We start from the raw sequence: 18973 nt of genomic DNA, 5'->3' as shown, positions 1-18973 counted from the left end.
TTCCGAGGAAATGTTCCTCCCTTGCGCAGACACGAGGCCCGATAACAAACAAATATACCCCAAATGTGTATCCTGGCATGTAAAAATGTTGAAATGTTTTTTCATTTCCCCAGCCAGGAGTATATTTATCACTCGGCCGTTGAATCCTATCTGCCGGGGAAGAGCCGGTGCTTCGTTTTTTGTCTCCCAATCTCGCCTGGCTTAGTGGAGTTGTTGGGTTGACACAGTTGGTGTTTACATAATGGTTAATTGATTGTGGCAAAGGCTTAATTGGTCAACAGAGTGGGCTGTCAATGGTGAGCAGGGATCCCATTTCACAAGGCTCCCTTGGAGGAGAAGTGTTTATGCGTGGGCAGCTGCATCAGGGAGATAATCAAATGTGCTACCGATTCTTCTCCTCCTCCTCCCACAATCGGGGTAACATTAAAAGGAGAAAAATAATTCACATATACAAGACCTCTCAACTAGTAAAGATAGTCCTCGACTTAACGACCATAGTTGAGCCCAGAATTTCCATTGCTGTGTAAGATAGTTGTTCAGTGAGTATTTTGCTCCATTTTACGAACTTTCCTGTCTCGGTTGTTAAGTGAATCACTGCAGTTGATAAATTAGTAACCCAGTTGTTAAGTGAATTTGGCTTCCCCCTTGATTGCAAAAGAGGATCACATGGCCCCCGGGGACACTACAACCGTCATAAATGTGAATCAGTTGCCAAGCGTCTGAATTTTGATCACGTGACCATGGGGATACCACAATGGTCATAACTTTGAAAAACGGTCATAAGACACATTTTTCAGTGCCGTTGTAACTTTGTACAGTCACTAAATGAACTGTTGTAAGTTGAGGACTATCTGTACAGAACAGTCCTTGATTTACAACTGGTTGCTTGGCCATTTGAAGTAAAAGTGGACCCCCCCAAATCTACCTACAACCTGGTCCCAAAGTTATGGCTGCCACAGCACCCCACAATCATTCACCCTTACACCTAGCAAGGGCCACTGCAGTGCCCCACCCGCTATCTCCCCTCCATCCCCCTCTCCGTCAGGTCCCTGGGTTTACAGAGTCAGCCTCTTGCCCCCAACAATCCGGGTCCTCATTTTATCCACGTCAGGAAGGATGGAAGGTTGAGTCAATCTTGAGCAGGTCAGGATCGAACTCCTGCCTGTGGGCAGAGTTAGCCCTGCAATACTGCAGTCTAACCCCTGCACCACCACAGCTCTCACAGATCGTATGGTTTAAAATGAATGACGGTAGGATCTGGTGGTTTTACCATTTACTCTTATCACAAAGATTCTCTTGTGCACAGATGATGAACACGTAATTTCCAAAATGTGTAAATTTTCTGTTGAAATTTGAAACCGAGGAAGAACAGGTTAGATGAGTTTCTTCCCATCTGTTGTGGTCCACCAGCAGCCAGCAAAACCGGCAGCAGATTCAGAGAGTGAGGTCGGGGAAGAACCTGGGCCAGTCCTGGAGTCTGGGGAAGGCTCCGATGAGGGCTCTGTGTCGGAGGCAGAGAGGGGGCCAGGGCCCTCTGAACAGTTATCAGCTGCCTTTGGAGTCAGACATCAGTGAGGCAGAAGAACAGCTGGAGCCTGTTCCCAGTGTGTGCATGCATAGAGCTTCCAGACAAAGGGAGCAGCTAAGGAACAGAGGTCGACTTGGGAGTAAGGCCACAGGTGGACGATGAACAACCCTCCTATAGGGAATAAAAGAGGAGTGAAAGGGGAGTGGAGGTTGCAGGAGACAATTGGTTCATTCCTGCATTCTTGCTGAGTATTGCAGCATCTGAAAGATATCGGCCTGGCCTCTCTCCAAGCCCGATAAAGATCGGTAATTGTGAGCTATCTTGAAAGACTGTGGGAGAGGAAAGAACGTTGCTGGAGAGGAATTCACTGCAAATTAAATAAAAGGACTCACCTTCATGCTGCTGGGAAAGCCCAGGACACCATCCCCTGTCCAGTTCTCTGCAAAGAGGGGAAATGACCTGCAAATGTACTTTTATGCGATTTTTCTGAATGTGCAAACTTGCGCTTGCCATGAATGCTGCCAGTGGATTTTTCTCCTTGTTTGCTCCGGCCGATCCGTGGCTCAAGATTTCCTTTGAACGTCTGTCTTCTTTTCCCAATCCAGGGCAAACAGGAAACGAAGCCAACCCCGAAGGCACAAGACCCAGGATCAGAAGTCGCTCGTGGATGCCATGGCCATGGACACTAACCTGGATGAGGTGCCAGAGAAGGAGGACCAGAGGAGGGTCCCCAGCTTGGATGAAGAAGAGAAAACAAAAGCGCCAGAAAGCAAAGAAGGTACATTCCTCTCCCTTTCAGAAATATGGTAGAAGTCTTTATATATAGAATTGCCCTCTGATCTTACAGGCAGATCTATAGATAGATAGATAGATAGATAGATAGATAGATAGATAGATAGATAGGTAGGTAGGTAGGTAGGTAGGTAGGTAGGTAGGTAGGTAGGTAGGTAGGTAGATAGATAGATAGATAGATAGATAGATAGATAGATAGATAGATAGATATGATAGATAGATAGATAGATAGATAACAGGACAGGACAGGACAGACAGACAGACAGACAAGACAGGATAGATAGATTAGATAGATAGACAGACAGACAAGACAGGATAGATAGATAGATAGATAGATAGATAGATAGATAGATAGATAGATGATAGATGATAGATAGATAGATGATAGATAGATAGATGATAGATAGATAGATAGATAGATAGATAGATAGATAGATAGATAGATAGATAGATATAGATAGATAGATAGATAGATAGATAGATAGATAGATAGATAGATAGATAGATAGATAGATAGATAGATAGATAACAGGACAGGACAGGACAGACAGACAGACAGACAAGACAGGATAGATTAGATAGATAGACAGACAGACAGGATGATAGATAGATAGATAGATAGATAGATAGATAGATAGATAGATAGATGATAGATAGATAGATAGATAGATAGATAGATAGATAGATAGATAGATAGATAGATAGATAGATATCTGTGTGCAAGCTCTGAGAGCACCGAGGGCCCCTCACTTCAACCATGACGTTTCTTGACCCAACTAGGTAGCCTTATCAGTGCTTGAATGGAGGGGCGGTGGGGGGGGGGGGCAGTGGAGAGGAGGAGGAGGCAGAAAAGGAGGAGTAGAAGGAGGGCAGCTGTGGAGTCCTTCCTGCTCTCTGAGCTTAGTGGTTTCCTTGCAGACCTTTGATTACCAAACTAAGTAACGGCATCAGTTCAAGCTCTGGACCTTATTTGATGGGTCCCAGGAGATGGGCTTTCTCTGCCACGGCACCCAGTTCATGAAACGTTCTTTTCCCTGAAATTAAGCGAGCGCCATCCTGAAGCATCCTGAAGTCCTGGGTAGGTTGGAGCAACCAGAGAGACTTGCTCAGAGGGAGCCATTTTTATCATTTATCTTTTATTTATTTTTATTTTTATCATTTCCCCCACCCCCACCCCCCTTTGATGGTGATAGTTCTTCCTAGGGGTTTTTATATTTTGCATTTTTGCTTTTATTTGTTGTTCTTTATTGGATTGCTATGCTCCACCCTAGAGTTCTTTACAGTGTGATGGGAGGGAGGCTAAATATATTTGATTAATATATCGATCCGTTTGTAAAATAGGCCAGGCTTTTGATCCATTAATTGAGAGTCAGCGCAGGTAGTCCTCAACTTATGACCATAACGGAGCCCCAAATTTTTGTGGTTAAGTGAGACATTAGTCAAGTGAGTTTTGCCCCATTTTATAACTTTGCTTGCCACCTGCCTTAAGTGAATCCCTGCAGTTGTTAAGTTAAGCGGTTCTTAAGCGAATCTGGTTTCCCCATTTACTTTGCTTGTCAGAAAGTCGGTAAAGGGAAATCAACCGATCCCAGGTTGATCACTGCAACCATCATAAATGTGATACAGTTCTTAAGCATCTAAATGTAAATCGCGTGACCATGGGGATGCCGCAACAGTCTGTAAGTGTGAAAAAACAGTCATAAGTCCCCTTTTTCAATGTCGTCGTCATTTTGAGCAGTCACTAAGCAAACTCTCGTAAGTTGAGGACTACCTGTAATAAGAACTCTATTGATTTGATGGAGATCTGGCTCAATTATCCTGACAACCAGTTCAGCATCCTTCCATCCCAGCAGTCCGGCAAGCAGAGCTGGACGCAGATTCGGAGAGTGAGGCGGTTGGGAAGGAAGATGGGCCAGTCCTGAAGTCTGGGGAAGGCTCTGATGAGGGCTCTGTGTCGGAAGTAGAGAGGGGGCCAGGGCCATCTGGAAGTGACCAGGTGCCTTCAGAGTCAGACATCAGTGAGGCAGAAGAACAGCTGGAGCCTGTTCCCAATGTGTGCATGTGCAGAGTGGCCAGGCAAAGGGAACAGCTAAGGAACAGGGTCGACTTGGAGTAAGGCCACAGGTGGACGGTGAATGGCCCCTCCCAGAGGAAATAAAAGAGGAGCAACAGGGGAGTGGAGTTTGCAGGAGACAATTAGTTCTGCAGATCTCGGCCTGTCAGCTCTCCAAGCCAGATAAAGTCTGTGACTGTAAATCCTCCCTTGAAAAACTTCATTGGATGTGGAGGAGCAGAATTCACAATCAATTAATAAAAGAGTTTTTTGTCAGAACAAGAAGTTTGCTTCATGCTCTCGGGAAGCTTAGATCAGAACACCCGGTTTCAAGAACAGCAGACAGTAGCATCACATTGTGCAGTGCGTGCTTGGCTTTCACACAAGACTCTTTCCTCCCCCCCCCTCTCTCTCTCACACACACACACACCAGTTACAGCATGAAATCAATGGTCTGAAAAATGCCAATGTCTCTGGGGGGCTGCCCGGAGAAGAGAAGAGGGGGAAGAGACAAATTGTTGTGTTGGAGACAAAGAGCTTTTCAATGAGAGCCAAAGCCCAGGCAACCGCTTCCACAGGACGGAAGCCTTTCCTTTGTGGCTGAGCAGTGTCTGTAGCTCTTTCTGGGATGGGGCCAGTGGGGAAGCCAGACTCACTTAGCAACCATGTTACTCATTTAACAACTGCAGTGACCCACTTAACGACTGTGGCAAGAAAGTTCGCTCAATGGGGCAAAATGCACTTAGGAACTGTCTCGCTTAGCAGCAGAAATTTTAGGGTGATCAGTTGAGTTTTTGTTAGTTGCGAAGTTGTGTCCGACCCATCGCGATACCATGGACAACATTCCTCCAGGCCTTCCTGTCCTCTATCATCCTCTGGAGTCCTTTTAAACTCACGCCTGCTGCTTCTGTGACTCCATCCAGCCCCCTCATTCTCTGCCGTTCCCTTCTCCTTTTGCCCTCCATCTTTCCTAGCATGAGGCTCTTCTCCAGGGAGTCCTTCCTTCTCATTAGGAAGCCAGAGTTTCCTCTTCAGGATCTGGCCTTCTAAAGAGCAGTCAGGGTTGATCTCCTCTAGGACTGACTGATTGGATGGCCTTGCAGTCCAAGGCACTCAGTGCAGGAGTCTTCTTCTCCAGCATCAGAATTCAAAGGCCTCCATTCTTTGGCACTCAGCCTTCCTTATGGTCCAACTTTCACAGCCATCCATTGCAACTGGGAAAACCACAGCCTTGATTATACGCACTTTTGTTGGCAGGGTGATGATATCCCTGCTTTTTAGGATGCTGTCTAGATTTGCCCTAGCTTTCCTCCCCAGGAGCCAGCCTCTTTTAATGTCTTGGTTGCAGTCCCCATCTGCAGTGCTCTGCGGTGATAAGTCGAGGACTACGTGTAATTGTTATACAGAGCTCCGTGCTATGTTCAGGCCTCTGGTTTTTCCAACCCCTCCACCCTTCCTCCTCTGGCCACTGGACCTTGCTGGGCTCCAGAGGTCAGCTTCTCAAAACTGGGAGGGCCATGGTCAGTCTTGCAGGTCAGGGCCGCCATTACTTCAAGGCTGCTCCTCCCTCTCCTCTGATCAATGTCTTCCAAAGACAGCATGACATTCCGTAGGCAGAAGAGGGCTCCAGATTAGGGATGGGTTCTAGCCACTGTTACTGCCAGTTCACTGGTGTGCGCACTTTGGGAACGCGCACACTGGCTACGTGCTGCGCACACATGCACAGTTCAATGGAAATTGTTTTGCGCATGCGCAAAACTCCCAAAAAGATGGCAATGGTGGCGACCAGGGACCGGTTCAGGGGTGTGGCCAGCCTGGGTCATTGTTGGTTCTGCTGAACCGGTAGGAACCCATCTCTGGTCCAGATGTTTTCCCTGGGAGCCTGGTTTTGCAATACTGCCTCCTGGGTGGGCTGTCCATTATTTACTACCTTTTGAAGCCACCTCATCCAGCTTTATTCATGAAATTCGGGAGGGAGGTTGATAAAGTTCCATTAATTCACTGCGACTGGCAATGTTGTCAAGAGCCTTTTGAAGGCCAGCACCCATTTCCATTTTTCGGGGAGAGAGGCCGTGATCTGCGTGCTGCCTTGCCCGGCAACAAGTTGTCAACCAGACCAAGGAAAGTCAAGACCTGTGTTTGCTTTTTTTTTTTTTTGGGGGGGGGGGGCTGCTGTTAACCATGGAGAAATACTGGAGCATCTACTTCCCTGGAGAACGGGGCATCAGAGGGCCCACAGGATGACAGACGGCAGGGCTTGGTGTTGGTGAGCTTGTAGGAATGGTTTCGATCGCAGATGAGAAAGTAATGAGATGGGGAGTGGGCGGCTAGATCCCCCTTGCAATGATGAAATCTAAAAAAATTTCCTACCAGTTCTGTGGCCGTGGCTTGGTGCCGGGCGGGGGGGGGGTCATATGACTGGGTGGGCATAGCTATATAGTCATGACACGGGAGGGGGTGTCAAAATACCAAACCTCACTTTAACAATGTCCTCCTGGAGCGGGGGTGGGTTGGACTAGATGACCTCCATGTCCCTTCCAGCCCAGGATTGCTGTGCTCTTTCAAGGTATCCTATGAAGCTGCGTCTAGTGCCAGGTTTATGGTCCTTCCTCCCTCTCCTTTTTCCCTCCCTTTCTCCCTCTCTCCCTCCCTTCTTTCTTTCTTTCTTTTTTTCACAGCACCTCCCACTCACCCCACTTTTGACCCAGCAGGCCTCAGGGAAGCCTCCTGGGAGCAAAAACAGACCCCAAATGCTAAAAAAATGCCTCCCATCGTGCAGCACAGCTGATTGTTGGATTTTTTTTTTTTTACTTTGTTAAGCATTTTTTTTACTACCGGTTCGGTTGAAGCGGCCGCAACCAGTAGGATTTCACCCCTGATCTTAGGATCCTTCTGGTTCAGAAGGTGGCTTTGAGGCAGAGGTGGACTTCACATAATTTAACAACCGGTTCACCTCGTGCAGAACCGAGAATGTCAGCGAGTGCGCACACGCGCACAAATGCGGCTTCAAACACACAGCGATTTCATACACGTGGTGTCCGGCATACCTTCTCGGGCAGCCACGGTGGGTAAAGCGGGCGAGGTGCGGAAATCAGCTGGGGTGGGTGGGCAGGACGAGAGAGCCAGAGAGTGGGATACATAGGACGGGATAGGACCAGGATAGGTGGGTAGGCCCAGGCAGTGGTCCAAATTACCGGTTCACCCAAACCGATCCAAACCACCTCTGCTTTGAGGGCAGCATCTGCCTTCAAGAAAGAGAAGAGAAGTTGACTGGAAATGAAGGGGTGGCTGTTTGACACCTTCTTTCCTGAGTGTTTCACTGGCAAAGCTTGTTAAGTTGTAAGTAAATTGAGGACCAGTTTGGTGTAGTGGTGAAGGCACCAGGCAAGAAACCAGGAGATTGTGAGTTCTAGTGCTCCCTTAGTCAGGAAAGCTGGCTGAGTGACTTTGAGCCAATCACCAGGAGACTGTGAGTTCTCGTCCCACAGTCATGAAAGCTAACTGGGTATCACTGGGCCAATCACCAGGAGAGGATGAGTTCTAGTCCCACCTTAGGCATGAATGCCAGCTTGGTGACGTTGAGCCAATCAGCAGGAAACTGTGAGTTCTAGTCCCACCTTAGGCAGAGAGCCAGCTTGGTGACTTTGTACCAATTACCAAGAGACGGTGAGTTCTAGTCCCGCTTTAGGTATGAAAGCCTTGTCGGGAACTTTGAGTCACCTCACAGGGTTGTTGTGGCGGGGAACATAGGAGGAAGAAAGACTATTATGCATGTTCACCGGCTTGAATTATTTACAAGCATGAAAGAAGCAAGAAAGAAAGAAACCAGTTGAACAGCTCCTACTGAGGTGATCCTCTTGTCTTTTTTTTTTTTTTTAATAAAATAGAAAAGAAAACTTCAGCAATCTGGAAGCTGCCAGCTGAGTGTCTCTCTCTGTTTGTTTGTGTGCCTGCCTGCAATCGTCCTTCTCTCAGCTGCTCGGTTTTATAATCCCTTTATGGTGGCTTTCAGGCTTTGTTCCTTGCTCATTTCCTCAGGGCCCCGAGAATTAGTGTTCCCCCTTTCTCCACACTAAACGGAGGCCATGTTTTCCATAAACTGCTCCTTCATTTTTAATTAGCCCTTGATTCTCCTTCAGATCTTCTGCTGGGAGGGACAAAAGCACATCTGAAAGGGAATGATGCTGGGGGTTCTTGAAATGTGACTCTGCTCTTCCAACGGCTTGTCTGCTAAAACCGAATTGCACAGAGGAGATTTGCCTCCACTTTGGGAGAGGGCCTTTGCCCCCAGCAGGCTCCCTTTCAACCAGGAGAAGGCACAGACCAGAGGAAGGGAGGTTGAAGGGACCTGGCAGGTCTTCTAGTACAAGGCAGGGGACCCTATAAGACAGGGATGCCCAACCCTTTTCACCTTGGGTGCCAAAAGCACACATCGCGTGCGCACGTCTACCCACCCCCATCATTTAATCCCCCCCCCACGACATGCCCCATGCACGCGTGACACACACACATCCCCGCTGCCCAGCGCATGCACGCACGGTTTTCTTGGAGCCTGGGGAGAGCGAAAACGGCCTCCCCCGAAGGCTCTCCGGAGGCCAGAAACAGTCCTTTTTCTGACTTCCAGTGGGCCCAGTAGGTCCATTTTTTGCCCTCCCCAGACTCCAGAGGCTTTCTAGGAACCTGGGGAGGGCAAAAAACGGAAGTTCGGGAATAGATTTCCGGGTTGCCCGTTGGGCCATTCGTCTCCCTCAGGAGGGCGAAAAACAGCCGGAAATCAGCTGGTCGGCACGTGCATGCGCACTGGAGCTGACAGGGCAATGGCTCACGTGCCCTCAGAAATGGCTCCCGGTGCCCCCTGTGACACATGTGCCATAGGTTCACCCTCATGGCTATAAGAGCTGCGGTGGCCCAGTGGTTAGAGTGCATACTGCAGGCTCCTTCTGCTGACTGCAGTTTGGCAGTTCGAATCTCACCAGACTCAAGGTTGACTCAGCCTTTCATCCTCCTGAGGTGGGTAAAATGAGGAGCCAGATTGTTTGGGGAGGGGGGGGAGAAGTTGACTCTGTAAACCGCTTAGAGAGGGCTATAAAAACACGGTGAAGCGGTATATAAGTCTAGGGCTCATTTCAGGAGGCCTCTATTGCTAGCCACGAGCCATTGGGGCCGATGATTTTACAGGAAGTGGAGTCGCAAGAAATTCAGGCCGGAGTTTGGGGTTTGGAGGGTTATGACAAAGTTGCAGAAGAAGATAACATGACTGTATTTGAATAAATGTAGATTGTTGTACATCAGCATTGTGGTTGCCCTGTTTTTTGGGGGGGATTTGGGGGTTAGGGCTAGGATAGGCATTGTGGGTTAGGCATGGGTGGCCTGGCTGCGGAGGTCCTGAGGTAAGCTGATATATGGGGCACATGGGCCACCTCCACACACACCCGCCTCACCTTATAACTCAGCCTCCTGCTTCGGTGCTGTGCTGGTGCCGGAAGAAGTGGACCGGCGGCATACAGAATCTTGATGGACGGGGTTGCCGGAGCCACTGCCACAAGGCAGGTGTTGGGGCATGGATGGCTGCGGGGGGTCCTGAGGTAAGCCGTTGCAGGGCGCAGGGGGAAGCATCACCCTCCCTGCATCGCAGCAGCGGCACTCAAAGCAAATAAGACTTTCCCCCCAAATAAGCCCCAGTGCTTATTTCGGAGTACAGAAGAAAATAAGAGCAGGTTTTATTTTGGGGGAGTGATTGACTTAACAATGGTGGCAAGGAAGGCTGTGAAATCGGGGAAAATTCACTTCACAAATGTCTTGCTTACCAACAAAACTTTGGGATTCAATTGTGGCCATAAGTTGAGGCGTGCCTGTAGTGGGTAGATCATTTGAAATAGATCTGGTCCCCAATAAGTTCTCCTAATTCATCAGTCCACTCAGTTTTTCCAGTGTCCAAAAGGCAGGCACTTCACATGATTATAGCAATCTGCGAGATCTATTCATGCAGGGAATATATGTAATTTTTCAAAGAAGTCGACAGCCCACTCATTTCTAGCCTATACATTGCTAGACTTGAGAAGGCGAAGGTCAATCCAAGTTATAATTTTCTTTTAACCTCTGTTTTCGGTTTTGTTCTCTCAGGGCTTTCGAAGCACAGTAACCTTCTATTATTTTGTCATTAAAAAAATTAATTAAGAATAGATCACAGCTTCCGTTGAATATGAGAGAGATCAGAGATGAGGAATCAGTTTAGTGCAGAGGTCAAGGTGGTGGCTTAGAAACCAGGAGACGGAGAGTTCTAGTCCCGCCTTAGGCATGAAAGGTGGTTGGGTGACTTTAGACCAATCACCAGGAGATGGGGAGTTCTAGTCCTGCCTTAGGTGTGAAAGGTGGCTGGGTAACTTTAGACCAATCACCAGGAGATGGGGAGTTCTAGTCCTGCCTTAGGTGTGAAAGGTGGCTGGGTGACTTTAGACCAATCACCAGGAGATGGGGAGTTCTAGTCCTGCCTTAGGTGTGAAAGGTGGCTGGGTAACTTTAGACCAATCACCAGGAGATGGGGAGTTCTAGTCCTGCCTTAGGTGTGAAAGGTGGCTGGGTGACTTTAGACCAATCACCAGGAGATGGGGAGTTCTAGTCCTGCCTTAGGTGTGAAAGGTGGCTGGGTAACTTTAGACCAATCACCAGGAGATGGGGAGTTCTAGTCCTGCCTTAGGTGTGAAAGGTGGCTGGGTAACTTTAGACCAATCACCAGGAGATGGGGAGTTCTAGTCCTGCCTTAGGTGTGAAAGGTGGCTGGGTGACTTTAGACCAATCACCAGGAGATGGGGAGTTCTAGTCCTGCCTTAGGTGTGAAAGGTGGCTGGGTAACTTTAGACCAATCACCAGGAGATGGGGAGTTCTAGTCCCACCTTAGGTGTGAAAAGTGGCTGGGTGACTTTGGGCCACCCTAACTCTTCCATTTGGGTGAAGATTGTTCTACCCAGAATAATTGTTGTGGGCCATAGGCTGACTCTGTAAACCACTTAGGGAGGGCTGTAAAACACTGTGAATAACACTGCTATTGCTCTCACCATTTGTAACCTTCCCAGCCAACTTCCAGCAAGCAAAGTCAATGGAAGAAGCCAGATTTACTTAACAACCGCGAGATTCACTAAATGACTAGCGATCCACTTAACGACTGTGTTTTGACGGCAAACGACTGTGTTTTGATGGCAAAATAGGGTAAAACTCTTCGCAATAGCAATAGCACTTAAGGCTTATATACCGCTTCACAGTGCTTTACAGCCCTCTCTAAGCAATTTACAGACTCAGCCTCTTGCGTCTCAACAATCTGGGTCCTCATTTTACCCACCTCAGAAGGCTGAGTCAACCTTGAGCCGGTCAGGATCAAACTCCTGGCTGTGGGCAGAGTCAGCACGCAATACTGCATTCTAACCACTGCACCACCACGGCTCTTAACATCTACATTGCTTAGCCATGGAAACTTAGGGCGGGGGGTGTCTCAGTCGTGGCTGTAAGTCTAGGACTCCCTCTGAAAGTCTGACCCTCGTTGAAACCCGACTCGCTTTTCTCGATTCCCCGCAGGAGAATGCCGGCCGAAGGTGCGCATCCCCAAAGCCAAAGGGGAGCGGAAGAAGAAGAAGCAGCTGCCATTGCACAAACTCCTTCCTCCCCTGCTCCTGCCCCAGCCATACCTGCCAAAGGATGAGAAGTTGCAGCCCAGGCCTCCAGCGGGAGAAAGGCCTGTGGAGGCCAAGCACCAGGCCGAAGATAGCCAGCTCCCCATGCCCGACCTCAGCGCCCTCTCTTCCGAAAGCCCCGCCGAAGAGGACGAGTCCAATCAACGCCCCATCATCCCCACGCTCTACGTGGTGCCTCAGTGCAAGAAGGAGAAGAAACGCCTGACCTGCCAGGAGGTCTTTGAGCGGTTTGTGAAGAAGGACCAGATGCCCTCATTGGAGCTGGACAGGAAAGACGACGACAGCATCAACCGAGAGAACAAAGAGGGGCCTGCCGAGCCCAGCAAATTGCAGGTAAGCCCCAGTCAAAATCCAGCCTTGAGAGGTTAGCCTTGTGAAGAACAGAGTTGGAGGTCTTCTAGTCCAACCCCATGCTCAGGCAGGAGACCCTATACCAGTATCAACAAAGGTCTATGGAGATTCTCAGTCATCCAGGTCATGAATGTCCCAACGGTGCTTTTTCAAGAGTCAACTGGACTTTCTGGTATTTCTTTGAAGATGTTTTGCAGCTTTTTGGATGAGAAGAGAAACATCTTCAAAGAAAAACCAGAAAGTCCAGTTGACTCTTGAAAAAAGCACCTTTGGGACGTTATCAACAAATGGCTGTCCAACATCTTCTTAAAAACCTCCAGTGTTGGGTCATTCATAACTTCTGGAGGCAAGTCGTTCCACTGATTAATTGTTCCCCCTGTCAGGAAGTTCCTCCTTAGTTCTAAGTTGCTTCTCTCCTTGGTTGGTTTCCATCCACTGTTTCTTGTCCTGCCCTCAGGGGCTTTGGAGGACAGCTTGTGCCCCTCTTCTTTGTGGCAACCCCTGAGATGTTGGAAGTGATAGTAGTCTTCCAATATCTCGGGCTGCCGCAGAGAAGAGGGAGTCAACCTGTTCTCCAAAGCACCAAAAGGCAGGACAAAAAACAAGGGATGGAAACTCATCAAGGAGAGAAGCCACCTGGAATTAAGGAGACACTTCCTCACAGTGAGGACAATTAATCAGTGGCCCGGCTTGCCCCCAGAAGTTGTAGATACTCCATCACTGGAGGTTTTTAAGAAGAGACTAGACAGTCACTTGTCTGAAGTGATATAGCATTTCCTGCTTGAGCAAGGGGTTGGACTAGAAGACCTCCAAAGGTCCCTTCCAACTCTGTTATTCTATTCTTTTAACTCGGACTTAGTGGAAAGGGACCTGCTATAATCTTCCTTTCTGGGTTAAAAAAATTTTCTGTGCATAATGGTTTTTCAATGTTCCCTTCTTTTGTTAAAACTCAAGAATGAAATGTGGTTTGGTTACAGCTGGAAAAGCCCATGTATTTTTAATGCACTGTTGGAAACCGTAGCATGGCTACCTGGCCCCTCTTCCTGTTGTAGATCTCTAATGTCATGTCTCCCTTTTTCTGTAATCTCTGAGATGTTGAGACCTTGCTGAATTCATTGCCTAGAAATTGTAAACATGGGCTGTCCTTTTCCAAACTTTTTCAAAGAGCTGGCTAGCGTCTTCTTCCCACCCTAGTGTGTTATTCTTCTCTTCCTTTTCTCTGCTTGCTTTCGTACTTATCTCCCCTGCCCTTAGAGCTGTAGAAGAGATAAACGGAGCCTTGGTTGAATTTGCACTTGGCAGCTGGGCTGGCAACCGAGTAGGATGGACACAAAAAAGAAATGAGCTTCTCGGGCTTAGCGCTTCAGGTGCTTTGATAGCAGTTATGGTGTTGGGGGGGGGGGCATTATTTAGCAGGCAATCTGCTCTGCTGCGTGAATCAACTGAGAAGATAAAGATAGAAAATTGTGCGGGCAGGTGGGCCCATCATTGGAGCGAATTGGTTCGCTCCCAGCTGATCGTCGGACCTACTGGTTCGTCCACACCAGTAGAATGCCACCCCTGCGCACAGCTGGAGGCCAGCTGCGGGCAAATGAAATGGCACATCTGCGAGATCTAAGTTGTGCACTCATCCTCCCCCCCCCAAAAAAATGTTGGGAACCTAATTTTATGACCTTGTTGGCAGTGGTCGTTAAGCGTCGTAAGTCCATTGTTACGGTGCAGTTTTGCTGAAAAACCAAACTTTTCCACATAAAATATTATTTAGCAGCATTTTGGGGATTTTTTAAAAAGAATAATAATATGGAAATCTTATTGGTAGATGTCAGAATAGAATAGAATAGAATAGAATAGAATAACAGAGTTGGAAAGGACCTTGGAGGGCTTCTAGTCCAACCCTCTGCTTAGGGAGGAAACCCTACACCACTACAGACAAATGGTTATCCAACATCTTCTTAAAAACTTCCAGTGTTGGAGAACCCACAACTTCTGGAGGCAAGTTGTTCCACTGTCAGGAAATTTCTCCTCAGTTCCAGGTTGCTTCTCTCCTTGATTAGTCTCCACCCATTGCTTCTGTCCTGCCTTCAGATGCTTTGGAGGGTAGCTTGACTCCTTCTTCTTTGGGGCAGCCCCTCAAATATTGGAAGACTTCTGTCATGCCTCCCCTAGTCTGGCATGGATTGCACGTTTTGTCAGTCCATGGCGTTGTATGGCGTGGACGCAGCTTCGGCTTTTCCCAGACTGTGCCAAACAGTTTTTGGTAGCGGGATTCAAAAAGCCTCACTTGGCAGTTTAAAACCTTCCTCTCCCTTCCTGCTGCCTTTTTTTCTAAGCGTGCAAGAGTGCTTACAATCTTCCCCATTGGTTTGTCCTCAGCTCAGCCTTCTGCCACGGGTTTTCAAATCTGCGGCTTAGGCTTGAACCTGTTTTGAAAGTTGGCTTTTCAGGCATTGCACCCCCCAACCTCCTCCTTCAGAAGGGCAACTTTGGACGAAGCTCTGTGCTGTGACCGTATTACGAATGCAGGGCTTCCTTTCCATGCAGAGAAATTAAGGGCTTACTTAGTGTCTCCTCTCCTGAAATGTTTATTCTTCTGAAGACGGTTCCCTCACTCACAGCGGGACCCTGTCCTGGGAATGCTACAGTCCCCAGCCAATTCAGCTGTGAGGTTTAAGAAATCGCCTCGGATGCAGGGGTGGTATTTACTTACCTTCCCTACCGGTTCACAAAAGTGAACTCATGTGCACATGCACTACGCTCGGACGCGCTACCTCTGTGCATGCACTGAGCCCTTCCGCACATGCGCTTTTTGCTACAAAAGGGCCTAAATGGGATGCCCTAGAGCCGGGACGGCGGAGCGCTACCGTTTTGGGCAAATTGGTCTGAACTGGTAGAATACCATATCTGCTTGGATGACAGGATAGGATGGATTGGTTAAATGCTTATTTGTGATATTGTGTGAGATAGTTCTGCCCTAGTTTGTAAGCTGGTTTGTTTTCCTTCTGAGATATGAAGCAAAACAGAAGAATTAACACCAGTCAGAATGTCTGTCTGTCCGTCCATCCATCCACTCATCCAAACATAGAAAAATGACTGCAGAAAAAGACCCAGTGGCCCACCGAGATTGCTCTTTGAGTTTGTTTTTGTTTATTTGTTTCTATTATTATTATTTTTAATTTTTATCAAATGATGGACATGTGTTTATCCCAAGCATGTTTAACCTCCGTGATGAATGAACATGGTTACTCCAGCCAGCCAGCCAGCCAACTAAATGTAGAAAACTGATGGCAGAAAAAGATCTGGTGGTCCATTGAGTCTGTTCCTTGACTTCATTTTTTGTTTTCTTTTTCATTTATGTTTTAATTTTTTAAATTTTTTTATAGTCAATTTTTGACAGATGATAGGTATATGTTTATCCCAAGCATGTTTAAATCCAGTTACTGATGAACTCAGTCCATCCATCCATCCATCCATCCATCCATCCATCCAGAGTCATGTGATATATAAGATGGGGCCTGTATACACTTAATAAATAAATTAAATAAAACTTCATCCCTTCCATTAATATGGCCACCCACCTTGAATTCTTCAGTGTCATCTTGAAGCATTCCATATCAGTGGCTACACAGGTGGTGCTGTGTACAGGATTGTTATGGAGCCTCTCCATTACATTCATAGGAAATGATAATCATAAGGCGGGTAGGTTACATAATCCAAGAGCCCCCAATCCTTGGGCAGCCTGTTAAGTACCGGGCCATACAGCCATTGGTGGGATCCTCCCGGTTTAACAACCGGTTCGGTGATTGCGTGATTTGCGCGTGTGCACCTGACACGCAGTTTGAAGACATCTTCACTTCCGGGTTTCTTCGGGGGAGTAACACAGCTGATTTGCACGGCAATCTGCTCTGCTGCGTGAATCAACTGAGAAGATAAAGATAGGAAAATTGGGCGGGCGGGCGGGGGAGCCCATCTGATCGTTGGAGCGAATTGGTTCGCTCCCAGCTGATCGTCGGACCTACTGGTTCGGCCAAACCAGTAGAATGCCACCCCTGCGCACAGCTGGAGGTGAGCTGCGGGCAAACGAAATGGCACATCAGCGAGATCTAAGTTGCGCATTCGTCCTCCCCCCTGGGTTCCTCCACCCCAAAAAGGTTGGGAACCTAATTTTATGACCTTGTTGGCAGCAGTCATTAAGCGTCGTAAGTCCATTGTTCGCTATGGCGCAGTTTTGCTGAAAAACCAAACTTTTCCGCATAAAACTGCGGGACATTACCAACAGTCATGTGGTCAAGTCTGGCCTTGTGACCACAGGGGAGCAACGGCCAGAACTCCCATTTTGCAATGAGGTCTCACTTGGAAGAATAGTAAACCAGATTTTCGGAGAATGATGGGAAAGGCAGCCTTTACATCTCTTAAAGGCACCCAACACGGAGGGACGTAAGGCTTAATTTTGTCACATTTAAAGTCACTTTCCATCACAGTGTGATAAGAAAGAAGTTCTAACAGCTCACTGGGCAGGTTCTTGGTCTGTGTCCTTCTCGTCCAGCTCTTGTTTTTTGCCTTTTTGTGTTGGCGCTCCTACTTATAAATAGCTCAGTTGCCCCCAGAGACACTCTGAAAGACAAGAGAAGGGCTTCGTGTTAACGTTTGTGCAATATCCCTTCTCTTGCACGCCTTCTAAACCCCACTCAGGCCTTACTACTATGTAAATGGCTATGGAGATTGTCGGTCATCCAGGTCCCAGAGGTGCTTTTTCAAAAGGCAGCTGGACTTTCTTGTTTTTTCCTCTTGAAGACGTTTCACTTCTCACCCAAGAAGCTTCTTCAGGTCTTACTGGATGGTGGGGAATGGAAGGATTTATCCTCCTTGCAGAGAGACGGTTGTTTGCATCCTTTGAGAGAGTCTTTGAGGCCACTTGGAGGTTCAATCTGTGTCCTCGGGGTCACCTGAGGTATGGAGACTTTTTGGAACTGCTGAGAAGACTTATGTTGTACACTGGAGATAAATGATGTCATATCCTTCCCTCTCGGCTGAGAGAGGGTTCCTCAGTTCTTGACGTAATGGCCTCTTTCAAACCAGCGGTCCTCTCTGTCCAAAATGTGGACTTTGTCGTCTTCAAAAAAGTGGCCTTTCTTTTTCAAATGCAGATGGACCGCTGAGTCTAGTTCGGAGAGGTTTGTTCTTCTATGTTGTGCCACGCACTTGTGAAGCGATTGTTTTGTTTCCCCAATGTACAGATCTGCACATGGCTCATATGCAAATGACCAGCTGTCTGCAAGGAGTAGAAAGAAGGAAGGAAGGGCGGACAGTATCCCATGAATTAATTGGGCTCTGCAAGAGGCTTGAGATACAATGCTAAAATTAAAAACTGATTATGAATTTACAGAACAGAACTGGTAGCTTCTGTGATTATGAAACAGCAGTTTATTGAAATAATGTCCGGAGAAGGATGCTGGGGAAGGAAGGAAGGAAGGAAAAGAAAGAAAGAAAGACACCTGATCTCCTTCACACAGTATCTTTAGGCCAAGCATTGGACAGAGAGATCAAACATGCAGAACTGTGGAAACATGCAAAACTCTCGGAGTTTTATAGCCACAGTGTTAGAATCTAACTAAATCTTAAGCCTTCAGGCATAATAACCAGATGACCTATGATAGGAGAGGACTTGCTTGGCCAAGAAGAGAGTAGTTATGAAAGTCAAGAGACACTAAAACAAAAAAAGCCAGACAGGTCAATCCAACCCTCCACCTTCCAAAATTCTTGTTGTCTGTCCTGTGTTTCTCTGTGTCGCCAGCTGCACACTGTCTTCCTAGCCCTAGTAAGCTCCATCTAGACCGGTGCCGTTCAGTCTTAGCAGCATTCGCATGAAGATAGCAGCATGCCGGCTGAGGAATTGTGTTAATCTATGGACTTCAAACATCCTTAACTTTAGAAAAGAATATCTGTAGCTCATGGCTGAACTCTGTGGGGTCCTTGATGCTCCCTGAGCTTGGTGGTTTTCTTGCAGACGTTTCAGGACCAAACTAGGTGGCATCATCAGGGTGGTACTAGCGCTGATGATGTTCCCTAATCACATCTACTCATGCTCTCACCAGTAATCTTCGACTTAGGGTCACAATGGAGCCCAGAATTTCCATTCCTAAGCGACACAGTTGTTAAGTGAGTTTCGCCCAATTTTACGGCCTTTCTTGCTACAGTTGTTAAGTAAATCACTTAAGTTGTCAAAGTTAGTGACCCCGTTGATAAGTGAACCGGGCTTCCCTGTTGACTTTGCTTGTCACAAGGTTGCAAAAGGTGATCAACAGCAATAGCAATAGCAGTTAGACTTATATACCGCTTCATAGGGCTTTCAGCCCTCTCTAAGCGGTTTACAGAGTCAGCATATCGCCCCCAACAACAATCCGGGTCCTCATTTTACCCACCTCGGAAGGATGGAAGGCTGAGTCAACCCTGAGCCGGTGAGATTTGAACAGCTGAACTGCAGAACTGCAGTCAGCTGAAGTAGCCTGCAGTGCTGCATTTAACCACTGCACCACCTCGGCTCTATGTTCTGATCACATGAACCAG

General features: G+C 47.6%; 1 protein-coding gene across 1 annotated transcript in view; it reads left to right on the top strand.

The window, feature by feature from the left end:
- The window catches only part of LOC116516457 (lysine-specific demethylase 4B-like), a 175515-nt gene that overhangs the window by 116963 nt on the left and 39579 nt on the right, over positions 1-18973 (top strand). The window contains exons 6-7 of the mRNA XM_032228978.1: positions 2134-2306; positions 11943-12391. Of these exons, the coding sequence (XP_032084869.1) occupies positions 2134-2306; positions 11943-12391 (622 nt within the window). The remainder of the gene's footprint in view (positions 1-2133; positions 2307-11942; positions 12392-18973) is intronic.

The sequence above is a fragment of the Thamnophis elegans genome, chromosome 1, assembly GCF_009769535.1.
Source record: "Thamnophis elegans isolate rThaEle1 chromosome 1, rThaEle1.pri, whole genome shotgun sequence".
Lineage (NCBI taxonomy): Eukaryota > Metazoa > Chordata > Lepidosauria > Squamata > Colubridae > Thamnophis > Thamnophis elegans.
Note: the sequence above shows the minus strand (reverse complement) of the source record. Positions and strands in the feature narration are given on the sequence as shown.